The sequence below is a fragment of the Desmodus rotundus genome, chromosome 13 (assembly GCF_022682495.2).
Source record: "Desmodus rotundus isolate HL8 chromosome 13, HLdesRot8A.1, whole genome shotgun sequence".
Taxonomy (NCBI): Eukaryota; Metazoa; Chordata; class Mammalia; order Chiroptera; family Phyllostomidae; genus Desmodus; species Desmodus rotundus.
In genome coordinates this window covers 39389297-39415299 of record NC_071399.1, presented here as the reverse complement: position 1 = coordinate 39415299, position 26003 = coordinate 39389297, and the positions used below count along the sequence as shown (strand labels likewise).

General features: G+C 35.8%; 1 protein-coding gene across 3 annotated transcripts in view; it reads left to right on the top strand.

The window, feature by feature from the left end:
- Nucleotides 1-26003, top strand: part of ITGBL1 (integrin subunit beta like 1) — a 269846-nt gene that overhangs the window by 221149 nt on the left and 22694 nt on the right. For all 3 annotated transcript variants that reach the window (XM_053916805.2, XM_024578895.4, XM_053916806.2), the window contains one exon: nucleotides 22603-22719. In XM_053916805.2, coding sequence (XP_053772780.1) covers nucleotides 22603-22719 — 117 coding nt within the window. The remainder of the gene's footprint in view (nucleotides 1-22602; nucleotides 22720-26003) is intronic.

The window sequence follows — 26003 nt, the reverse complement described above, 5'->3', positions numbered from 1 at the left end:
AATTTAAATTCTAGACTTAGTTTAACATTTGCAAGATATTTTTTTAACTCTATGTACTTTTTTATTTAGATTTATTACATAATTACTTTCAATTTTTTAATTTTTCATTCACTTTAGTGTTTATGTTTTGGATCCTTTCCCTCTGTATGAATAAATTTTTCTTTAATATTTTTTTTTGATAAGGCTCTTTTGGTCACAACTTCTTTTAGTTCTTTTTCTCTGTAAATATTCTCATTTTATAATCAAGATAGAAGGATATTTTCATTAGGCATAGAATTCTGATTTCATAGTTTCTTTCAGAATTTTAAAGGTGTAATTTCATTATCATCTCTGGCTTAAGAACTTATTTTGGTAATTCAGTTGTTAATCTTTTTCTTTTGAAGTTTTAATGCATCTTTTTATCTGTGACTACTTTTAAGATCTGTGTGTGTGTGTGTTTCAGCAATTGGCATGGCTGTGTAACAGACATGCTGTGTGTTTTTCTTTTTATTTAATTCTTAAAATTTATGAAGCTTCTTGAATTTGTAGGTTAAATTCTAGATAAATTAAATTCTATTAGAAAATCTATTATCTCTCTTTTTTGGGGGGGTTGCAAGCATTTTTTAATCTTTTCCATTTTAAGCAAAAATATGATCTGGCATAATTATAATGAGTAAGGTAATCTGGCCTGAAGAAACCCTCATTATACAAGATAATCAAATAAAATAGATTTCTTAAAATGTTATTTCTGCCTCATTCTATCTTTTGTTCTTAGAACTTAATTATAAGATATGAAATATTACTTTATGCCAATGTATCTCTTATGCTTTTCCCTCCATCAATCTTTTTGCTTTCCATGCTTCAGGCTGGATATTTATTACTCACCTATCTTCCAGTTTACTAATTTTCTCTTCTCCTGTGTTTTATCTACCACTGAATCTCTTTATTACTCAAAGTTATTTTAAAATTTACTACCGACAATTCTAGTTTGGACATCTGTACCTTTTTTGGATCTCTTTTTATTGTCTATTTTTTAAGTTTTGGCTTTCTGCTCACCTCTTAACATATTTATTATTTTTATTAATGTTTTTTGTTTGTTGTAGGCAGAAAACCTTAATCCAAGCAGGGGGTTGAAATTATTTCTAAAGCAAAAACCTGCGTTGTTTCTATAATGTTTATCAGTGTCCTCCTTCTCAAAGGTCTCTGCATTCCAATTATTATCTTTCCAACCAGATGGAAAGACTCAAATTTTTGTTTAGTTATTCATCTTTTAGTAGATGTTGCTTTCAGCTTGATGTTTTAACCTCTACCCCTAAAAAAGTTGAAGACTTCAGAAATGAATGAAGAGAATTATTTGCATACAGGGAAGAAATCATTCTCTTGTGGTTCATTTTTCTCTAGGATCTTAGCCACCTAAATCCAGGCTACCTTAACAGACTTTGGCTTTTCTATATTGAATTTTTGCTGGTTAAAAATTATTGCTGAGACTAGAGACAAAATGGAGATAGGAATTTCAGGTGCAGTAGGATTTGGAAAAAAATGTCAATAAAAGTACCTTTTAAAGAAATAGTATTGCTTAATATAGAAACCATAAATTATCTGAAACATGTTTACAGAGAAAAAAAAAGTGGAAGTTCATATTAAAGAAAAAACATAGTTGTGAAAAAATGACATACTACTTCCAATTATATCAAAAATATATAAAATTGTAATATATGTGAGTCTATCTTTAGAAATCTTTTACCCCTTAAGTTATATATTTATTTATTTATTAAAAAATGTTTAAATACTATGCCACAAACAAATATCACAGTGTTACTCAGTGAATTCAAACAGTAGTACTTAAAATATAAATTCTTACTGCACTTTCTTTGAAAGTTCTTATAAAATAGGTATTCCTAATTTCAAAATTTGTTAAATACAGCAGTTTGTTTCCTAAAATTACAGAGCCTATAAGTGGTAGATATTACATTTTTTCTTATGTCTTTCCGAGTCCAGAGTACAGACTTTAACTCTTTAAGTACAGACTGCCTTCTTGGCTTCACTTTCTTCACAGTGATGGGAGCTTACTTCCTACCACACCAGTACCTTCCATTAAGAAATTCTCCAATGGGTAGAATGTTATTTATTACAATATATTAAACTCTTTCCCTGCAGCTCTTACCTATTAATCCTGATTATTCTAACCTTGCTATAAAATGGCAATGTTAAAGCAAGTTAATTATATCCTTACATTTTAAGTTTATTGAATTTCTAGCATTTTTGGCTGTAAAACTCCAGGCTCTGCATATGTTTGACACAACTTTATTGAAAAAATTGACTTAAATCCTAAATATGATGTTAAAGAATGTTTTCTAAAATTGAGTATAAAATGTGTAGGTAGTTGTATACATAATTTAAAGATCTTAATTAAAAAAAACATTTAGCTTCATATTGATAAATATGTCTAGACACTTACCTATATATTTTATAATTTAAAACATTTTTTATTTTGAAATATTTTAAGTTTAGAAGACAATAATAGTACAAAGAGCTTTTTATACATGAAAAATTTGAGGATAAATTGCTCAAATGGAGTTTCATTATCCCCAAATTTAAATGTACATATGCATTTACATTCTCATGTATGTATACACTTATGTATATACACAATATTCTTTCTAATTCTATGATTTGGGGAAATCAGCATTGGTAGATTTAGAAACAAAATATAATAAATAAATTATCAGTAGAAAAATATTACTTTATAAAATAATTTTTCTTATTGTAAAAGATTAGCTTGTTGATGGAAAATATTTACTGTTCTATGGATTACATTTTAAATTACATTGCAATTTAAAAATAATATACTAATTATCCCTGATGTGAGAAGAAAGCCTACACTTGTTTCAAATCAACTTAATTAGCACTTCTTAAATTTGTGTTAAGGAAGTTATATATTCACTCATACTTCTGAATTTTTAAAAAGTAACAGAAACCAATAATTTAAAAGTGATTAAGGCCTGATTCCACCCCAAATAAAATTCAGCTCAAGAAAAGTTCTATAGAACCATTTCTATATCACCTAGAACACTCTCTTTCACTGATGAATAGAATTTATTTCCCATGTCAGTCCTTTGCCCTTTATCCCACAGTCTTTCATGGTAAATTACTGTTGCATGTGTTTATTTATGAACTATAATAGAATGGAATCATTAAAGTCAATATCAAGGATTGGTCCATGTGTGATACAATTTATGTTGCAGGATCCCAAGACTTTTTTTCTGAAACACAGTACTGCTCACTGTCCAGTCAATGGGTTTACTAGGGATGAAGGAGATTCTTGTTCTAATTGATCTTGACCAATTCACGATGGGCCATATTGATTAATTACATAAACTTCACATTTCTTACTTTAGCCATTCATTGACTTTTTAACTTGAACCTGATACTTAATTTCTGAGTTAATTAGTAAACAAGTGTGTTATTGCTACCTAATTTTATTGTCACCTAATTATAGCATGATATTGCTACCTATATTTACCTAATTTATAGTTAGAATAAAATTTATCAAGCAATTTTAGTTTTTATTTTTGAAACTATCTTAAGGTTGAAGTAATGAGATAATCTAATTTGGAGGCCTAATAGGCCCCTCTTGGATAATTTGCTTTATACCTTAGAAAACCTTTAGGGAAAAGTGAGGCCTGTGTTCCCATGTTCCATTTTCTTTTTTTAAAAAAAATTTTTATTGTTATTCAATTACAGTTGTATGCCTTTTCTCCCCATCCCTCCACCCCACCCCAGCTGAACCCACCTCCCTCCCCCGTCTCCACCCCCCCCCTTGGTTTTGTCCATGTGTCCTTTATAGTAGTTCCTGTAATCCCCTCTTCCCACTGTCCCCACCCCACTCCCCCCTGGCGATTGTTAGATTGTTCTTAACTTCAATGTCTCTGGTTATATTTTGTTTCCTTTTTTCTTCTATTGATTATGTTCCAGTTAAAGGTGAGATCATATGGTATTTGTCCCTCACCGCCTGGCTTATTTCACTTAGCATAATGCTCTCCAGTTTCATCCATGCTGTTGCAAAGCGTATAAGCTCCTTCTTTCTCTCTGCTGTGTAGAATTCCATTGTGTAAATATACCATAGTTTTTGGATCCACTCGTTTGCTGATGGGCACTTAGGTTGCTTCCAGTACTTGGCTATTGTAAATTAGGCTGCTATGAACATTGGGGTGCAGCCTCTTCAACAGATGGTGTTGGGAGATCTGGACAGCTATGTGCAAAAAAATGAAACTCAATCACCAACTTACGCCATACACAAAAATAAACTCAAGGTGGATAAAAGACTTAAATATAAGTTGTAACATCATAAAAGTCCTTGAGGAACACATTGGTAGGAAAATCTCAGACATTCCACGCAGCAACATCCTCACAGACACATCCCCTAAAGCAAGGGACATAAAGGAAAGAATAAACAAATGGGACCTCATCAAAATTAAAAGCTTCTGCATGGCTAAAGAAAACAGCACCAAATTACAAAGAGAACCAACAGTATGGGAAAACGTATTTGCCATGTTCCATTTTCAATTCAGACATTCTAGGGCAGATAACAGAAAAGGACGTTAGTAAAATATTTGCTGAAATGTATATTTGCCACACATGGATCGTGATTGATTACTCCTTTTGTACTAAGAAAACACAAACAGAAGGATTGACATTTATCTATGTTTTTAAAAGTCATGAGCAATTCTTCCTTTGCTAGCAATTGTAATGTCAATGTGGCTTAAATTATGTCTTACTGCTCATTTTGACACGAAAGGTGAAAGGTGCCTCTTCACTTTTAATTATCTGAAGGAAGATTATTTTCACAAAAATATTTGGACTTAGATGAAATTGTATAGAATATTATTGTACTCATGTTTAATTTCTCCTTATAGAAATTTCAAGAGAACTTAGGTTGCATTTGGCAGCAGCTTTTTCTAGCGCAGTCAGGTTGCTATGGTAAACCTATTATTTTAGGCAGGGAGGACTGTGTTAGTAAAGTGCTCATTTCTTTTCTGTTTTAGATGAGACTAATTAGTCTCCAATTATTGAGCATGTACTGTAAGTGTGGTTTTTACAATTTTAAAAAGTGAAAGAAAGGTCATGGAGAGTGTTCCTGGTTTTACCCTGCTGGCAGGTGTATTTGATGATATTATGCTCCTCTTAAACAACCCCAGACTGGACCAGGAAATACAGTTGTGTTTTAGAGAAATGCAATGAGAAAAGAGAGGTATGAATTTTATGTGAGCAATTGAAATCCAAGCCTCCAACATGTTTTCATTATAAAATATAAATAATGTCTATTGCTTATTAAACATGAACTGTGTCAGACCTTGTTCTATGTTCTTTATATGCATTATAATATTTAGCCTTTACCATAATCCTATGTTATTACTATTATTATATTCCCATCATGCAACCATGATAAATGGGGTTTAACTTACACTTCCAGGAAAACACATTTAACAGTAGAAGTGCCAAGTTTAAAATCCAGATTTATTTAAAATCAGAGCTCATGCTTTTAGTTGAATCCATGCTGTAAAATTTATTTCCCTTCCTCTTTGCATGCCCAGGTCAGTTTTGCCAGGGAACTTCTGTAATCCTATAGGGTGTGTGTACTCATGTATTTTGCTTTTATTCCCTCTACTATTCAATTTTTTAATGTCCTACTTAATTTGTATCTTCAGCATCTAGCACAATATTTTACCAATAGTTGATATTCAAAAAAGTGTTTGTTGAATGAATGATTGAGAAAATGATCAAATCAATGCAGTTTTCAAGGTCGATGAACTTGATTGGATCTGTGAGTAAGAACACATGTGTGTTTTCTGTATGGCGTACTTTGAAGGAGGTTAAAGATTTCAAGTATTTGAAATTTCAAGTATTCAAAAGTAATCAGAAATTTCAAGTATTTTAATGAACCAAATAACTTCTTAACAAGGCATAATTATTGTAAATTTGTGGCTTACTTCCATGGAATTTACTAAGAGATATAAATAATTCACTGTTGATAATAATCATCATGTATTATTTCTATTGTGAATAATCCATTTTTGTCCTTGGTCTATTTTTCTTGTAGGTGAACATCATGTGTTATTTGTGTTTGAGCTCTTTCATATAATAATTTTTACTTATCTCTTTTGTTTGTGTAAATATTTTGTCTCAGTTCATTGTTTATATTTTTGTCTTATGTTATTTGTTGCATTAAATAATTTAAATATATATTTATGGTTAAATTTGTCAATGTTTATCTTCATGTTTCTGGCTTGTTGTCATATCTATCTACAGTCTTTCCCATCTGAGAATTATGAAAACTCCCACATATATTCTTGTCTAGTATTTTATGTTTTAAACTCTTACATTTGAATATTGAATCCACTGGGAATTTAATTAGTTGTAAGGAGTTAAGTAAAGGAAATAATTAATTTTGCAACATGGCCTATCAGTTACACCAGTCTCATTTCTTAAATAATCCAGTATGCCCAGAAAAGTATGGCATATTAATTTACAGCATTATGAATCACTGTAATCACATACCAAACCATGACCAACATGCAGAAATAATACCAGAATCCCAAGAACAACCTCCTACCTCTCCCCAAATACCACACGCACCCTCCCCTATAAAGATGATCATCATTCTTACATTCATGGTAATCATCTCTACACCTGTCTTTAGTTTTCCACCTAAGTATATATTCCTAAACACTAAGGTGTTTAGCCTTGCCTGTTTTGAAATTATCATCTAACAATATTTATTATTTGTTGCTGACTTTTTACACTCTCTGTTTTTAAGATTCAAGTATCATGTGCAAGTAAAGGTGCTTCCTTCATTTTTATTGTTGTACAGTGTTCCACTTAAGTATATAACTGATATTTATCTATTATTGATGAACATTGGGGACATTTTTGTGACTAGTAGAATTAATGTCACTCTGATTGACCTGGAACATTTCTTGGTATAAATGTGCACACTTTTCTCCAGGGATATAACCAAGAATTGAGTTCCTCGTTCATATTTATATATACTGCCTTTACCAAATAATACTAAGTTGTCTCCCAAAATGTTCTACCAACCTTATGCTTTCACCAGCTGCAAAACAAAATAAAACAAACACACAAACAAAAATCCTGTTTGGATTTATAAACTTGCCAAACTTGCTATGGTCAGTTCTTAAATGCTTACTAATCTGATTGGATTGGGATGGAATCTCATTGTGATTTTAGTTTGCATTTCTTATATGATTAAGATGAGAGACTCATTATATATGTCTAGTGACCATGTGAATTTCTCACTAAAAATATGTTGAAAATGTTGAACATTTAAATAAAACAACTTATTATTTCATAATAAATTTTCATTATGAAAATGTCAGTAATTTTGCTCAAAACAAGTAAGATTTTGATATTTGGAAGTGTCATTCTCCAACATTTTTTTTGGAATTAATACTTAGTGAAATTAAATACAAAATTATATAGAATAGAAGAAATTACAGACCTACATAACTTCTGTTTAACATTAATTGTACTCCCATATCTAATCAAATGAAAATGGATTCTTAATAATTGTTGAATTTCCTATAAGAAATATTTTGCAGTTAAGTGCATCAGGGTTTTCAATTTTAATCTAGTACTTGTGGCAAACACATACACATCTTTTACATGTGTTTAACTATCTAAATAATTGTGAGAAAATTTAAATTAAAAAGATTTAAATTAAGTGAGATATATTTTATTTGTTAAAATTATATATTGCACAAAGAGCTACAAACTTTGCCTTTTGTAAATGTATGGACTTGGAGATTTTTTTGTATTTTATAATACAAGTGTCAATTTTGAAATGTTTCAGTAAAATCTATTTTTATCAGAATGTCTACACAGCTCATTATTTCATTGCTCTTTTTGCTAGCATAAAATATAATTTATAAGAGTTTCAATCCATTATAAAATGATATCACTAGACTTTCTACATGTGCTAGAATATTATCTACTTTATTAAAATTTATTAAGAGTAGGCAGATTCAACATAAAGTACATTTTAGGTAAATTTGGTTGGATGATGATGATGTTTAACTAAATTAATTTTTTCTCAGATAGTTATTTCTTTACTCTCTATCCTGTTTCTATCCTGTTATTTCCATCTGTCTGTTCCTGAATGGAATAAAAAAGAAATTACTTGGTTTATTTTTATTTTTTGAACATATCTTTCTTTAGATTTTTCCTCTCAACTTGTTATATAAAATAACACTTATTAGTGCTAGACAAGTACACTTCATTACCCTTTATTCTTATAAGAATATTTTTAACTTTTTAAAAAGATTTTATTTATTCATTTTCAGAGGGGGGGAAAGGGAAGGGGAGAGAGAGTGAAAGAAGCATCAGTGTTTGGTTGCCTCTTGTGTGCCCCATACTGGGGATTTCACCAGCAACCCACGCATGTGCCCTGACTGGGAATCGAACTGGCAACCTTTTGGTTCCCAGGCTGGAGCGCAATCCACTGAGCCACACCAACCAGGGGTCTTAGAAGGATATTAATTTGATAGTCATTTAAGTAGCTGCAGTTATAGCTCTATAACATTAAAACATTTATTGAAATCAAAATATCAATAATAATGTCATTTATAAATAATGGAAAGAGATTAGACTCAGATTCTTACTTAAAAATAGATAACAATCTGCAACCAGGGAGTGTGCGTATCGATCGGGAAGTATGCGCACCCACTGGGGGCTGTGTGCACCAACCAGGGAGTGTCTGCACCTCATCCTGGAGGTAACTGAGACCACAGGCACCGGGGAGAGTGCAAACCAACGAAGGTTCCGCATGCACGCCCACAACCTGGAGGAGGCCTACCACAAAAAAGAGTAGGTAGAAGCCAGGAACAACAGGATACCTCCTGGAAGAAAAACCCCACCAACAAAGGAAACACCAACAGATAAGAAAAGAAGAAGGTGAAGGAAGGAGTGGAAGTCACACTAACTCAACCCAGGACCTATCTGAAAATACAATTAAATAGTGAAGAAATTACTAAGAACAAACAACTGAGCAAGAGAAAGAGAAAGCCTCAAAACCTTGTATACACAGAAGAACCAGCTCCACCACAACCTGCCCACACTTGCACAACAGAAAACAAGAGGTGGGGGACAAACTGACCCTCAGATAACCAGATGGTGGGAAAGACCCAACAAAGAAAGACCCAAAAAGAACCAAAAACCAAAGGCATACACAGAGCCTACATAAACCACAGCCCAAGATCAGTAAGATCTAGAGATCAAGGAGACTATATCACTGAATCTCACAGGTATTCTACCACAGAAGTTTACACCAAAAACACAGGGAGTCAGAACAGAGTAACTTCAGAAGCAGAGGCTAACATGAAGAGTCCCCAAAACAATGGGAAGACAAAGAAACAATCCCCAGATGAAAGGAAAGGTGGAAGACTCAGAAAGAACGCTAAATGACAAAGAGGCAAGTCAATTATCAGATAATGAGTTCAAAGAATTGGTTGTAAGGAAGTTTAATGAGCTCACACAGAATTACCAAAAACTAGAGAGAAACTACAATGAACTCACTGCACACTATATCAACACGAAAAAGAAAATAGAAACTATCAACAAAGGCCAAGAGGAAATGAAGAATACAATTTCTGAACTGAAGAACACAGTAGAAGGAATCAAAAGCAGGCTCAATGAAGCAGAAGATCAGATCAGTGAACTAGAGGACAAAGTGGAAAAAAAACCCAGAATGAGCAAGAGAAGGAAAAGAGGCTCAGAAAGAATGAAGATGGGATAAGGGAAATGCAGGACAATATGAAATGTAATAATATCCATATAATAGGGATACCAGAAGGAGAAGAGGAAGAGCAAGGGGTAGAAAACCTGTTTGAAAAAGTAATGATGGAAAATTACCCTAATTTAATGAGAGGAAAAGTCACACAAATCCAGGAATCACAGAGAGTCCCAACCCAAAGAGGCCCACTGCAAGACACATCCTGATTAAAAAGGCAAAATTCCAAGACAAAGAGAGAATCTTAAAGGCAGCAAGGGAGAGACAGGAAGTAATAAAAAGGAGCCCCAATAAAGTTAGCACCTGAATTCTCAATGGAAACGCCCCAAGCCAGAAGAGAATGGCAAAAAAATATTCCAAGTAATGAGAACCAGAGGCCTGCAACCAAGGCTACTTTATCGAGCACAACTCTCAATCAAGATAGAAGGCCAAATAAGGAGTTTCCCAGACAAAAGAAGTCTCAAAGAATACACCTCAACCAAACCAGCTCTGCAAGAGATGCTAAAGGGGCTGCTGTAAGGAAAGGAAGGAAAGGACAGAGAGAGAGAGAGACGAACACAGGCACAAAAAATCGGCAATGAATGAGTACCTATCAACAATAAAGTTAAATGTAAATGGATTAAATACTGCTATAAAAAGACATAGAATAGCTGAATGGATAAGAAAGCATGACCCACAATTATGCTGCCTACAAGAGACCCACCTCAGGACAGAAGACCTACACAGACTGAAAGTGAATGGCTGGAAACACATTTTCCAAGCAAATGGACAGGGGAAGAAAAGCAGGGGTAGCAATATTCATATCAGACACAATAGGATTCAAAAAAGGAGCCCTAAAGAGAGGCCCAGAAGGTCACTTCATAATACTCAAAGGAAGAATCCACCAAGAAGACATAAACATTGTAAATATATATGCTCCCAAAACAGGAGCACCAAAATACATAAAGAAAATCTTGGAGGACTTTAAGAAACATATTGACAGCAACACAATTATAGTAGGGGATTTTAACATCCCACTGTCAAAGAAGGACAGATCTTCCAAACAAAATATTAAGAAAGATATTGTGGTATTGAACAACGACTTAGATGAACGGGACTTAACTGACATATATACAGCCTTTCACCCCAAAGAAGCAAAATGCACATGCTTTTCAAATGCACATGGAACATTTTCAAAGATAGACCACATGATAGGACACAAAACAAGACTCAACAGAAATTGAAATTGAAATCATATCAAGGAAATTGAAATCATATCAAGAATTTTCTCAGACCACAAGGGACTGAAACTACAAACAAATCTCAAGGGAAAAAACCCAAAACACTCAAAAACATGGAGATTGAATAGCATGCTATTAAACAATGAATGGATGAAGAAAGAGATTAGGAGGAAAACAAAAATTTTCTGGAAATAAATGAAAATGAACTCACAACAATTCAAAACCTATGGAACACAGTAAAGGCAGTCCTGAGAGGGAAGTTCATAGCAATACAGATCTACCTTAAAAAAATAGAAACATCTCAAGTAAACAAACCCTACACCTACAAGAACTTGAGAAACAACAACAAAGACAACAGAGAGCAAGTACAAGAAAGGAAATAACCAATTACAGCAGAGTTAAATGACATAGAGAGTAAAAGCACAATTCTAAGGATAAATAAATCCAGCAGCTGGTTCTTTGAAAAGATAAACAAAATCGACAAGCCCTTAAGCGGGCTCATCAAGAAAAAAAAAAAGAGAGGACCCAAATAAACAAAATCAGAAATGAAAGAGGAGAGACTACAACTGATACCACCAAAATACAGAGGATTGTAAGAAATTACTACTAAGAACTGTATGCAAAGAAATGTGAAAACCTAGATGAAATGGACACATTTCTCAAAAAATATAACCTCCCCAAACTCAATGAAGAAGAAGCAGAAAGCCTGAACATAGTAGAAACACCTGATGAATTTGAAACAGTAATCACAAAGCTTCTGACAGACAAAAGCCCTGGACCAGACGGTTTCACAGGAGAATTCTTCAGAGCATTTCAGGCGGAGCTAACCCCCATACTCCACAGATTATTTCAAAAAGCTCAAGAAGATGGAAGACGCCCAAACTCGTTTTATGAAGCCAGCATCATCCTAATCCCAAAACCAGATAAAGACATAACAAAGAAAGAAAACTTCAGGCCAATATCACTGATGAACATAGATGCTAAAATCCTCAACAAAATATTGACAAACTGCATCCAGCAATACATTAAAAAGATCATACACCATGATCAAGTGGGATTCATCTGAGGTATGCAAGGAGGGCACAATATTCACAAATCAATGAACATAATAAACCACATAAACAACATCAAAGACAAAAATCACCCGATCATATCAATAGATGCGGAAAAAGCATTTTATAAGGTACAGCACCCATTTCTGATAAAAACACTCAGAAAAATGGGCATAGAGAGAGCATTCCTCAACATAAAAAAGGCCATATATGAGAGACCTACAGCCAACATCATACTCAATGGACAAAAACTTAGAGCTTTCCCACTAAGATCAGGAAGAAGACAAGGATGCCCTCTCTCACCACTCCTATTCAACATAGTATTGGAAGTCCTATCCACAGCAATCAGACAAGAAAAAGCAATAAAAGGCATCCAAATTGGAAAGGAGGAAATGAAACTGTCACTGTTTGCAGATGACATGATAGTGTACATGGAAAATCCTATAGACTCCACCAAAAAGCTACTTGACCTAATAAATGAATTTGGCAAAATAGCCAGATACAAAGTCAATACTCAGAAATCAAAGGCATTCCTGTATGCCAACAATGAAACTGCAGAAACAGAAATCAGGAAAAAAATCCCATTTGATATAGCAACAAGAAAAATAAAGTACCTAGGAATAAACCTAACCAAAGAGCTAAAAGACCTGTACTCAGAAAACTACACAACACTGAAGATAGAAATTAAGGAAGACACAAACAAATGGAAGCATGTACCATGCTCATGGATTGGAAGAATTAACATCATCAAAATGGCCATACTACCCAAAGCGATTTATAGATTCAATGCAATCCCTATTAAAGTACCCCTGACATATTTCACAGATATAGAACAAACACTTCAGAAATTTATATGGAACCATAAACGACCCTGAATAGGTGCAGCAATTTTGAGAAAGAAGAACAAAGCAGGAGGGATCACAATACCTGATATTAAACTGTATTACAAGGCCACTGTAATCAAAACAGCCTGGTATTGGCATAAAAACAGGTGCATAGACCAATGAAATACAACAGACCCTAGAAATAAACCCAAGTCTCTACAGTCAATTAATTGACAAAGGAGGCAGGAGCATAAAATGGAGCAAAAAAACCTCTTCAACAAATGGTGTTGGGAGAGCTAGACAGTTAAATGCCAAAAAATGAAACTTGATCACCAATTTATACCATACACAAAAATAAATTCTAGGTGGATAAAAGACTTAAATGTATGTCATAACACCATAAAAGTCCTAGAGGAAAACAATGGCAGGAAAATCTCAGACAGTCCATGCAGCAACATCCTCACAGACACATTCCCTAAAGCAAGTGACTTAAAGAAAAGAATAAACAAATGGGACCTCATAAAATAAAAAGTTTATGCATGGCTAAAGAAAACAGTATTAAAATGAAAAGAGAACCAACAGTATATGAAAACATATTTGCCAATGATACCTCTGAGAAGGGTTTGATCTCCAAAATATATAAAGAACTCACAGGACTACACTCCAGGAAGACAAACAACCCAATTAAAAAATGGCCAAAGGACTTGAACAGACACTTCTCCAAGGAAGACATACAGAGGGCCCAGAGACATATGAAAAGATGCTCAGCGTCACTAGCCATCAGAGAGATGCAAATTTAAACCACAATGAGGTACCATCTCACACTGGTCAGAGTGGCCAACATAAACAAATCCACAAACAAATGTTGGAGAGGATGTAGAGAAAAGGGAACCCTAGTACATTGTTGGTGTGTATGTAGACTGGTGAGTCCACTATGGAAATGGAATTTCCTCAGAATACAAAATGGAATTGCCCTTTGGCCCAGCAATTCTGCTGCTGGGATTATACCCTAAGAACCCTGAAACACCAATCCAAAAGAGGCTCTGCACCCCAACATTCATAGCAGCACAATTTACAATAGCCAAGTACTGGAAGCAACCTAAGTGTCCATCAGCAAATGAGTGGATCCAAACACTATGGTACGTTTACACCTGGAATTCTATGCAGCAGAGAGAAAGAAAGAGCTTATACCCTTTGCAACAGCATGGATGGAACTGGAGAGCATTATACTAAGTGAAATAAGCCAGGCGGTGAGGGACAAATACCATATGGTCTCACCTTTAACTGGGACCTAATCAACAAAAGAAAGAAACGAACAAAATATATCCAGAGACATTGAAGTTAAGAACCACCTAACAAAAGCCAGAGGAGACTGGGGAGGGGATTATGGGGAGAGGGGTTTTCAGAAACTACCATAAAGGACACATGGAAAAAATCAAGGAGGAGGGTTGAGGCGTGTGATAGAGGAGGGTTTGGCTGGGGAGGGGTGGAGGGGTGGGGAGAAGATGCAGACAACTGTAATTGAATAACAAGAACAGTTAAAAAAAAAAGAAAAAAACAAAACAAAAAAATAGATATCAATCTGCATGTCAGCCCTTCCTACTACATCAATAGAATCTTTGGTGGCAGCTAACAGGATATAAATATCACCATCAACGTGTAAAAAGCTTACTATTTATGGTAGGGTTCAGGCATGTACTTATCTAATGTAGAGATGGTACTCATTGATCCACTAGTGGTGTGAACAAAGTATAATACTATGAGATCAGGAAGAAGAAACATTCTGCCAGGTAATCAAACAGTGAAGACAGGGAAGATTTCATAGAGGAAATTAGATTTAAGCTGGCTTTGGAGCACTGGGCAGTGTTTTATAGAGAAAATAGGTGGTGGAATTCACAGGAAAGAGAGGTGGAGCACTGAAACAAAATCTCTGAACATTGGATACATGCTGGGAGAGGTGAATTGGACCAAGTGTGGAGAGAGAGTTCTGCTGAGAAATTTGTCCTGTCTTGAACACCATGCAGAACCATCACATGAAAGGGAATTATGTAATCACAGGTATGTTTTCAAAGAGTGAATTTTTTGAAAGTTTAAATTGAAAGGAGAACATCTAATAACAGGAAGAAATCAATTATGTCATGAAGTTTTTTAAGGCTCAGTGACAGATTAGATGATGATGATCTTCTCTTAGATGAAAGGTCTGGGGAAGAGGAGTAGGATTTTGAAAAAAGATGATGAATTTACTGTGGGACAGAGTCCATTGATTTAACTGTGGGAAACACAAATGAAGATATTCAGGCAATTGGAAATGCTTGTTTACTGGGGAGAGACATCCTATTCTGAATTTAATTTCTACCACTAAAACTCATGGGTTGCGTGAATATTACTAAACTATTTACAGGTGATGATTGCTTAATGTATTCATCAATAATATTGATTTAGACATTAGGAGACAAATGTGAAGTAAAATTAATTCTGCTGTATTTGTAAAGGTGCATGAGTAGAATGGTATGATTATCACAGATATGGTGAAATTTACTTTGGATATCTTTTTTTTAACAAAAAATAAAATTTTCTGCTTTTTTCCCCCACCCCTCCCCACCACCCCAGCCCTGGCCACCTCCTTCCCGTTTCCATCCCCTCTTGTTATTTTCCATGTGTCCTTTAAAATTGTTCGTGTAAACCCTTCACCCCTTTCCACCATTATCCCCTCCTCTCTCCAGTCTGGTTAGTGTCAGCCTGTTCTAAATTTCAATGTCTTTGGTTATATTTTGCTTGCTTGTTCATTTTGTTGATTACATTGCAGTTGGAGGTGAGATCATATGGTATTTGTTTTTCACCGCCTGGCTTATTTCATTTAGCATAATGCTCTCCAGTTCCATCCATGCTGTTGCAAAGGGTAGGGGCTCCTTGTTTCTGCTGCATAGAATTCCATTGTGTAAATGTGCCATAGTTTTTTGATCCATTCATTTACTGATAGGCACTTAGGTTGCTTCCAGCACTTGGCTATTGTAAATTGTGCTGCTATGAACATTGGGGTGCATAGGTTCTTTTTGGATTGGTGTTTCAGGATCTTAGGATATAATTCCAGCAGGGGAATTGTGGGGTCAAAGGGCAGTTCCATTTTTAGTTTTCTGAGGAAATTCCATACTGTTTTCCACAGTGGACTCACCAGTCTGTATTCCCACCAACAGTGCACTAGGGTTCCCTTTTCTCTGCATCCTCTCCAACATTTGTTTGTGGATTTGTTTATGTTGGCCACTCTGACCAGTGTGAGATGGTACGTCATTGTGGTTTTAATTTGCATCTCTCTGATGACTAGTGATGCTGAGCATCTTTTCATATGTCTCTGGACCCTCTGTGTGTCTTCCTTGGAGAAGTGTCTGTTCAAGTCCTTTGGCCATTTTTTAATTGGGTTATTTGTCTTCCTGGAGTGTAGTCATGTGAGTTCTTTATATATTTTGGAGATCAGGCCCTTGTCTCAGGTATCATTGGCAACTATGTTTTCCCATGCATTTGGTTCTCTTTTCATTTTAATGCTGTTTTCTTTAGCCATGCACAAGCAATATCTTTGTTGATATTTTGTTTGGAAGATCTATCCATTTTCAGTAGTGCGGTGTTGCAATCCCCTAGTGCAATTGTATTGCTGTCACTATCTTTCTTGAAGTCCTCCAAGATTTTCTTTATGTATTTGGGTGCTCCCATGTTGGGTATATATATATATATATTTGCAATGTTTATGTCCTCTTAGTCAATTCTTCCCTTGAGTATTATGAAGTAACCTCTGAGTCTCTTTTTATGGCCCTTTTTTTGATGTCTATTTTGTCTGATATGAATATTGCTACCCCAGCTTTTCTCTCCTGTCTCTTTGCTTAGAACATTTGTTTCTAGACCTTCACTTTTAGTCTATGTAGGTCTTTTGTTCTGAGGTGTGTCTCTTGTAAGCAGCATATGGGTCATACTTTCTTATCCATTCAGCAATTGTATGTCTTTTGCTTGGAGCATTTAATTCATTTACATTTGTGGGTATGATTGATAGGTACTTATTCATTGCCATTTTTTTGTACCTGTGTTCCTCTTTCTGTCACTCTTTTCCTTCTTTTTCTTAAAGCATTCCCTTTATCATCTCTTGAAGAGCTGGTTTGGTGGAGGTTTATTCTTTGAGGCTTGTTTTGTCTGGGAAGCTCCTTATTTGGCCTTCCATTTTAATTGAGAGCGTTGCTGGGTAGAGTAATCTCAGTAGCAAGCTTCTGGTTTTCAATACTTGGAATACTTCTTGCCATTATCTTCTGGCTTGTAGGGTTCCCATTGTGAAGTCATCTCTGGTGTTATCGGTCTCCCTTGTATGTTACTTCCTGTTTTTCCCTTGTTGCCTTTAAGATTCTGTCTTTGTCATGGAATTTTGCCATGTTAATGATGATGTGTCTTGAAGTGGGCCTTTTTGGTTTCCTGTTGATTGAGATTGTCTGTGTTCCCTGCATTTGTGTGACTTTTTCTCTCATCACCTTAGGGAATTTTTCCATCGTTACTTTTTCAAACAGTTTTCCTATCCCTTTTTTTCCTTCTTCTCCTTCTGGTGTCCCTATTATATGGATATTGTTATGTTTCATGTTTTCTTGTAGCTCCCTTACCACCTGTTCATTCTTTCTGAGTCTCTTTTCCTTTTTTTTTGCTCTGTCTGGGTGTTTTTTTCTACCTTGTCCTCCAACTCACTGACTCAATTCTGCTTCCTCCATATGTTTTTTTATTTTTGAGATTTTATTGTTCATTTCTTCCCGGTGTTTGTTTATAGTTTCTTTTCCTTTCTCATGGTATAGTTTTCACTCAGTTCCTTGTAGTTGTCTGTGAGTTCATTGAGTATCTTCATAACCATTATTTTTAATTTTATATCTGATAGTTTACTTACCTCCATTACATTTAGCTCTTCTAGTGGAGAATATTCCATTCCTTTTGATTGCATGTTCTTTATTTTTCTCCCCATTTTAGGTGACTGTTTTTGTTTGTTTCTATGCTTCCTGATGTTTCACTTTCCTAGTTGTGTTTGTAGGGTGAACTTCTATGGTAGGAATTCTATGGGGTTCAGTGGTGTGGTCTCTTTGATCTCCTTGTCTGGACATTCTAGGTTTGCCCTTTCTTCTGTTTGTGTGGCCTCTCTTGTTGTTCTTGTGTTTTTTTATATTTTGGTGGTTCCTTTGTTGGTGGTTTTCCTCCTCTAACAGGTATAGTGGTGTTTGCAGCTCCCACCTATTCTTGTATATGATCACTGGTAGGGAGTAGGCAAAATGTATTAAGGCAGCAGAAGAGTATTTTATGGTATATAAAGTACTAGCAAGTAGAGAAGAGATAGGAGATTCTTTGGATAAGTATAGCATTACGGTGATATTTCACCCACCTAGCCACTTTTTATAAAAGGTGAAAGAGAGATAAGACTCCTGTTAGAGGGGAAGATGATTGTGAGCTGACTCCAGAAAATTGAGCACTTGTGCAAGGTTAGATGATGAGATATAGTGAGAATAAAGGATATAAATTAGGCATAGTCTCAGAAACAATAGAGTTAACCACAGCAATAATAATACTCAGGATTAAATGGAAGTGGGCTAAGATCATGGAGGGTTGCTGTGCAGTATGTACAATTGTATGGAACAACAATTATTTACAATAGTACTGGAACAGCAATAATATGACACGAAATATTTGATTTGGATAATCAGAATAGAAAGTACATGATCAAGAGTTGTGTGTTATTGGAAGACGAGTGAAGTGAAAAAAGGAAAATTAAAATACAATAAAGATAAAATAAGGAAAACCAGTCAAACAATTCAATTAAACAGAGTAATAAAACAAGGAAAACCAGACATAAGGAAGAGAAATTAAAAAAATACTAATAAAATGAAAGTGGTAAAATTAATCAATATAATAATAATAATACATATAAACAATAACATGCCAGTTCTATGGGATAGCAAAGTGACATTTGTCTCAGTTTCTAATTTTGGGGGTTAGCCTTGTGTTCCTCCTTTCGATCTGTCTCTGGACCGTTCGCAACTCCAAGTCTTATTGTCTCACTTGGGGGAAGGAAAAAAAGGGGAAAAAAAGGAAGAGGAACCAAAAAGAAAAAATATATATATAAGCCTCCTGCTGACTTTAAACCTGTTCAGAAAGTTCTGCTTGTCTTCCTAGATGCCACAGAAAGAGGGGGACTGGGCTTGGACTTTCTCCCTTTCTATTGTTTTGAGAGGATGGGGACCAGGTCTGGGCCGCAATATTCAAATTTTCCAGGCCTCTGGCTCAGGTCCTCAGTGAGCTGCCAGGCTCAAGTCAGCCACTCAGTGGCACACAATGGGAGAAAAACTAATACGTGGTTCCACTGGGCAACTCAGCCTCTGGGTGTGTGCAGCTGAAAACACCCTTGTGACAAGCCAGCCACTGCTCAGGAATTCCTTGCAAAGTAGCTGCCCACAGTTCTTAATAAGCACATGGCTTTTCACACAGCCCAACTATCCAAGCAGTCAGGAGACTATCTGAGTCAGGGTCCCACATGGCCCAACTCTTCCCTTCTCCAGTGTCATTTGATACCTCAGTTTCTCTGGTGCTAGTGTCCACAGTCCCAGAGGATGTGTACTGCCTCTGTGTGTCTCCCACTTAGTCTCTATTCCCCCCAGCAACTTCCAGCATCCAAGTCCCTCCTGTTTCTGGGCTGCCCTACCTGCTCTGGTAGTGGAGGGAGCTGGTGATCTAACTCTCCTCTTTGTATCCTGCAGCAGGCACCTGGACGGGGCTGTAGCAGCCCTGGTCCCAGAGCAGAACCCGGGGACCTTACCATCCCAGTGCAATCTCCTTACTGTCTGTTTTTCAATGTCTTCTGCAATTTTTTGCCTCCAAACTTCATATAAGTTGGGATTCTGTTGGCTGTTCACTCTGTTCCTCAGGCAATAGGCTAGGTGTTCCAGCTGGGCACAGGGAGAATTGGACTCCACTCCCATCTACCTGGCCACCATCTTCTGAATCTGTACTTTGGATCTTGAAGGATGAGTGGAAATTTACCTGGAAGGTATATGTTGTGATAGTGACTGGACTGAAATTGTGAACTGGGACAGCAAAATAATACATTTTAAAATGTAGCCTGCATGTAGAATGTAATTTTCTTTATGTTTCAATAAATTATCTTTTCTTTATGTATTACTTTTTCCTTTTCCATCAGAAACTACTATATCCTATAAACTATATTAAGGCTATATCTATAAAGTTAATTCAGCTATTAGTTTCCTTAATGTGTCATTTTAAAACTCCAACAAAAAGATAATTTGAATAGGATTAATTATTCTCTGATATCTGAAAAATATACATTAATTATAATTTATTAGAGAAACAATTTACCTAGGATTGAATATTAACACTATCCAACTTTATGGAAGAAATACAAGACAGAAACTACCCATTGTAAAAACAGTGAAATGTAGATATTTGAATATATGTGTCAGTATTTACCTCATTCTTTCCAGAGAAACATGTAAACCAATCATGCATATCAGGAAACTTCCTGTATACCTTACAATGTTAGTAAAATTTTCATCATAAATACATATACTCTCAAACAAAAAAAACTTGATGTTTTCTTGGTAACTGGGACTGTATTAACTCTCAGAAGTAAGGTGATTGATATTTCTGACATCTGTCCATGAAAGACTAGTTAACTGTACCAGGCCATACTGCTAATGGTCCTAGGATTTGTGTCTTTGTCCCCACAGTCTGGATAATTATTGTTATTCACACATCTACCCATGGTGAGGGTTAGCATGTTTATGCACACTGGCTCAGGAGATCTAGGTTCTAGCACTGACACTCTAATGTCTACTTCTCTGGCCTTAGGCAAATTATTAGCCTCAGCATGATTGAGTTTTCTCATCTATTAAATAAATTGCAGTAAGTCATGGATCTTCCTGACATTTTACAATAAAACAAATGCGTGGTGGTATATTTTTCCAGGAGACATCTGGGGTCTACCAGTTAGAATTCTTGATTGCAAACAATGGAAACCATCTTTATTAACTGGCATGAGAAGGATTTTATTAAAAGTGTTTAAGTTCAGAATGCAATCTTGGATAATCAGCTCATTTAGCACACCAAGGAAACAAGGTACTGCCAAGAACCAGTCCCTTCTGCCATCACTTTTGAATTCCAGCCACTGTGTGCCAAGTTCCACTGCTCCTGGACACCCACCATTATGCTGTTGGACAGACCCTGTGCCTTTGCAGTCACCTCAAAAATCAAAGCCCTGACAAGAGTGTCTGGTGTGCCCCTGTTTTTTCTGCCAGGTCATAGGAAGAAGGAATGCCATTGGACAGAAAAAGAGCTGTCTTCTGCTGAATTTGGAACTGCCTCCAAGTAGAAAGAGAGACTGGTCGAAGGGCAACCAGTACAACAGTCTCTATTGCCATGTCTTTCACCAGCTTCTCAAAGGGATCATGACCCCAACACTTCTGACAGAAAAGACTATGAATCACTGCATTAGATTATCTTTAATTACAGCTCTGAAATTATATGATTCTAAATACTAATTTTCCTTTCTTCCATCATCTACAAACTCAGAACTTCTTTACCAAGATACAAATGCAGCAACAGAATGACTAACAGCATTGTGGGGTCAGCCCTGAAGCATCTCATAATCATTTCAGTGGGTGTGTAATTATGATGGTTGTGCTAAATGACAGAGAATAACAGATGTCTCGCAGTAGTCACCCAGCTGAATTTTTGGCAAACCAGTACAAATGCCTCAAACAAAAGGAATGTACTTTCTCATATACTCTTCTGGTGCTGTTTTATGAGTATATTAAAGTGTGGTATGGCTCAATAATTAGATGTTCACAATTTAAGATGAATGAGAATGGATACAAATTTAAATCTGTCCCTTTTGAGCTGAATTACCATGGAAAGTAACTTGGCCTCAGTATGCGTCCATTTCCTGTTTAGTAAAATGATAGCTGTAACTCTAGTCAATGAGTGGTATTATGAAAGCAAAATGATGGAATTAAAAGAATTATAATGTTTGACACATAGTTACAACTCAAGAAATCATGATGAAAGTCATCATGATAAGTAATTCCCAAACATATGAAAAAAACTCATTCCAAAAATTGTTTATACTTTAAATTTTTAAGTCAAGAATGATAAAGATACTTAGGTATATGTCTTGACATATGTTCTATGTTAAAGTGTGTTTTATAAACTATAAAACTGATGTCAAACAATCACTAAAATATCATGTTGCAATGTACGAATGAACATTTTTTTCTTTATGTGGTAGATACACCTAAAATAAAAATATTTTTAAAAGTGGCCACATTATGCTAAATTATGTCAAAATATATAAAATTGATTCAGTGGCATTAAATGGTATCACCAAACTAAGTTGAATATGAAATGTACAGTGTTTAATAACTGAATTAAACTTCAAAGATGAATGAAACAAAAAGGTAGAAAGTAGTAAATGTGAATGACTTCTGAGCCAGCAATTGTCACTTTCACTCCCAACCACCTTGGCATTTGTGTTTGATCTTCAACTTATTGTTGGCAGGTGAGAAAAGTTATTTGCTCTGTGAGAATCAGGCAAAGCCTAAAACTGGTACAGGAGGTCTGGGTTTAATAGTGTGGTTGTTCCCTTTGAAAACCTTGCTGGTTCTGTGAGTCTCCTAGTGAATGTGCTCTCTCTTTGTATTTTGTAGGTAAATGTGAATGTGGCAAATGCACTTGCTACCCTCCAGGAGATCGCAGGGTATATGGGAAGACGTGTGAGTGTGATGATCGCCGTTGTGAAGACCTCAATAGTGTAGTCTGTGGAGGTGAGCAAATTAACAGCTTTCTGCTACTACATGCAACTTGCTTCACCTGTCTTTCTTATTCTACTTATCCTTTTTTTAAAAAAAATCTGTTAAAAAGAAATTAATACACAATCAGACCTAAAAGCATGATACAGTTAAATTTGCAATGACTTTTATGTTTTTGGACTCTGAGATCCAAATAACAGCTTTCTGAAAGGAAGAAACTGTGTCAAGAGCCCTGGCTGGGTGATTCAGTTAGTTGGATCATCGTCCTGTACACCAAAATGTTACAGGTTTGATTCTGGTCAGGGCATATACCTAGGTTGCAGGTTTGATGCCTGGTCAGGGCGCATATGGGAGGCAACCAATCGATGTTTTTCTCTCACATCAGTGTTTCCCTCTTTTTCTCTATCTCCCTTTCTCTTTCTCTAAAAACTCAATAAAAATATCCTTGGATGAGGATTAATTTTTTAAAAAAGAAAAGGGTATGAAGAAAGAATGGGGTTGATAGCAGGTGGTCAGTAAATGTAACACAGCAAAACTGAGTCCCAGAGGTATAAGGCTGACAGTTTTTACCTGATCTTCATCCAGGGGAGGGAATGGGAGTCAATATTATTATTCTCTTAGTTCAGTCTTGTAACATCTGATATTGTACAGATGATCCATGATGATTACAGCTCCTTTGGTGCCCTTCAAGTCCACACATGTCCTTAAATATTTTTGGTCACCTGATATCATTACCTCTGACCTGTGTGATAGCATTCCTCTTGGTTCAGTCTCAATCCCATGGAAACTTGCCATATCACCAACCATTCCATATAACCAACTCTCCCTGAGTTTGTTAATAATTCCTAGTTGCCCAAATCCTAGGTGATTTTTAGTTCTTATTCTATGTGATCACTTTTAAACATAGTAGACACTCTACTCTGAAATCCCAACAAATTGTCTCCTCCCTGGGCCTCAGAAATAACTTCCCCATCCATTTCTTCTCAGACTTCTCCTTTAACCACTTAATTTCTTATTCTTACTCATCTTCCAGAGCTTAGTAATAAATCTTACCATTTCCCTTGAAATGACTCTTGGATGTCATTTCTGCTTGCTATTTGTTGCTCTCGAGTAATCTCAGCCTCTTCCACTCTCTTCTTTAGGTCAATGTCTCCCAAGATGATTTCTTAGCATCATTCCCCCTGGCCTCATATTGTTCTTTTCAAATTCTAATTAAGTATTTTTATATGGAAATTTCAAGTTTTGCATGGTTAAAATAATCATTTATTTATTCATTAATTCAACAAATATTTATTGAGTCCCTGATATTTGCCAGCAGTGGAGATTCAGTGGTGAGTCTATTGGAGTTTATAATTAAGCTTGAAAAGCAGACATTGACAAAGGGATGACAACGATGTAAGTGGTCTGAAAGGAGAAGCACCAGTTCAGTGGGAACGTGCATAATAAGGGAATTTAATAGACTGGAGTTAAGGAAGTCTTCTCTGATGTCTTCATATCTGGGTAATGTTTATATGATGCATAGCATGTGCTTTACATGTATTAAAAATAGGTATTATACAAACATAATTGGCAGTAATAGGATGCACAGAACTTAGCCAGTGAGGGGAGGTGGATGTGACAGCAATCACAGAGAACAGTGCATTTCGAGGAGCATGGGACACTGGGAGAGTTACATGTTCAAGAAACATTTGCGAACCAGGGAGAAACTCTATGATTGGAGATTATAAAGCAAAGGGGAAAAGGGTATGACATAGTTTATCAACTATACAAATGATTTGGGGCTTTACTCAAAGAATGATTGGAAGCCGTAGAAGGGGTTTAAATAAGGCAATAACACAATCACTTTACTTAAGAAGTACCTTTGGGTGTTGGGTATTGAAATAGTTCAATATAAATTGTCAGGATGTGCTTGTGAGGTATGGGTGAATATGGGTGAATCCTAGTGAGAAATGAGGGTGGTATAGCTAAATGGAGGTTAGTACAGTGGAAAAGGTATTAAATATATTAGAGAAAGTGTTAGAAACAGTATAGACATTGGCTAACAAAACTCTTTGCCTTGCATCAAAAAACTCTAACCTGTTAAACTCTTAGTTGTGTTTCCCTGGAAACAGGCAAATGGTATATGCCAATATTACCAGGAAGCATTGCTCATGGTAATAATGACCTATGATTGATAAATTTCAACTGCGTTGGAATGGATGATGAATGTCTGATGGGAATGTCATGAGTTTTGCTTCCATGAGTGCTGTGACTCTGACAACAGGCATGTCCTTTGCAGAGTTTCTGGAAGCTATGCTAAGGAATTGTTAGAAAAAGGTTTTATTTCACTTAGCATAATGCTCTCCAGTTCCATCCATGCTGTCACAAAGGGTATAAGTTCCTTTCTCTCTGCTGCATAGAATTCCACTGTGTAAATGTACCATTGTTTTTTGATCCACTTATTTGCTGATGGGCACTTAGGTTGCTTCCAGTACTTGGCTATTGTAAATTGTGCTGCTATGAACATTGGGTCGCATAGATTCTTTTGGGTTGGTGATTCAGGGTTCTTAGAACCTAATCAACAAAAGAAAATAGCAAACAAAATATAACCAGAGACACTGAAGATAAGAACATTCTAACCATAACCAGAGGGAAGTGGGGAGTGGATAGTGGGGAGAGGGGCTTTCAGGAACTACTATAAAGGACACATGGACAAAACCAAGGGGGAGGGTGGAGGAGGGGGAGGGAGGTGGGTTTGGCTGGGGTGGGGTGGAGGGGTGGAGAGAAAATGCAGACAACTGTAATTGAACAACAATAAAAAATGTTTTAAAAAATAAGTAAAAAAAAACGGAAAAGAAAAAGGTTTTAGCTCCTGTGGAGCATGAGGCTTCTATTAAACCAGAGAAGTCTCAATATTAGTGCAACATGGATCTCATTTCTGTGCATCTGAGCAGTGTTATCTGTAGAGAAGATAACCCCCTGCTCTCATGTTGAGCTGTCATCCTCATGAATTGCTACAGACTTCCAAGGAGAGAAAAGCCCAGTACTGTCCAGCTAACAGGATGCAGTTCCTGCCCCAAAACTCTTTAAGAAGACTATTGCCAAGTATCAATCTAAAAGCTTAGCTGAACCTATGAAACTTACCCCCCCACCCTGCCACTGCCCTAGGCATATAAGCAACATTCCTAGAAATTCATGATTGAATGATGTGAGGAGCAGGGTAGGATCAAGGATGAATCTTGGTGGTTTGAGAAACTGGATGGGTAGAGGAAACTATAGTTTTTTTGAGACTAATTGTTCTCATCTGTTGAAAAAAATGA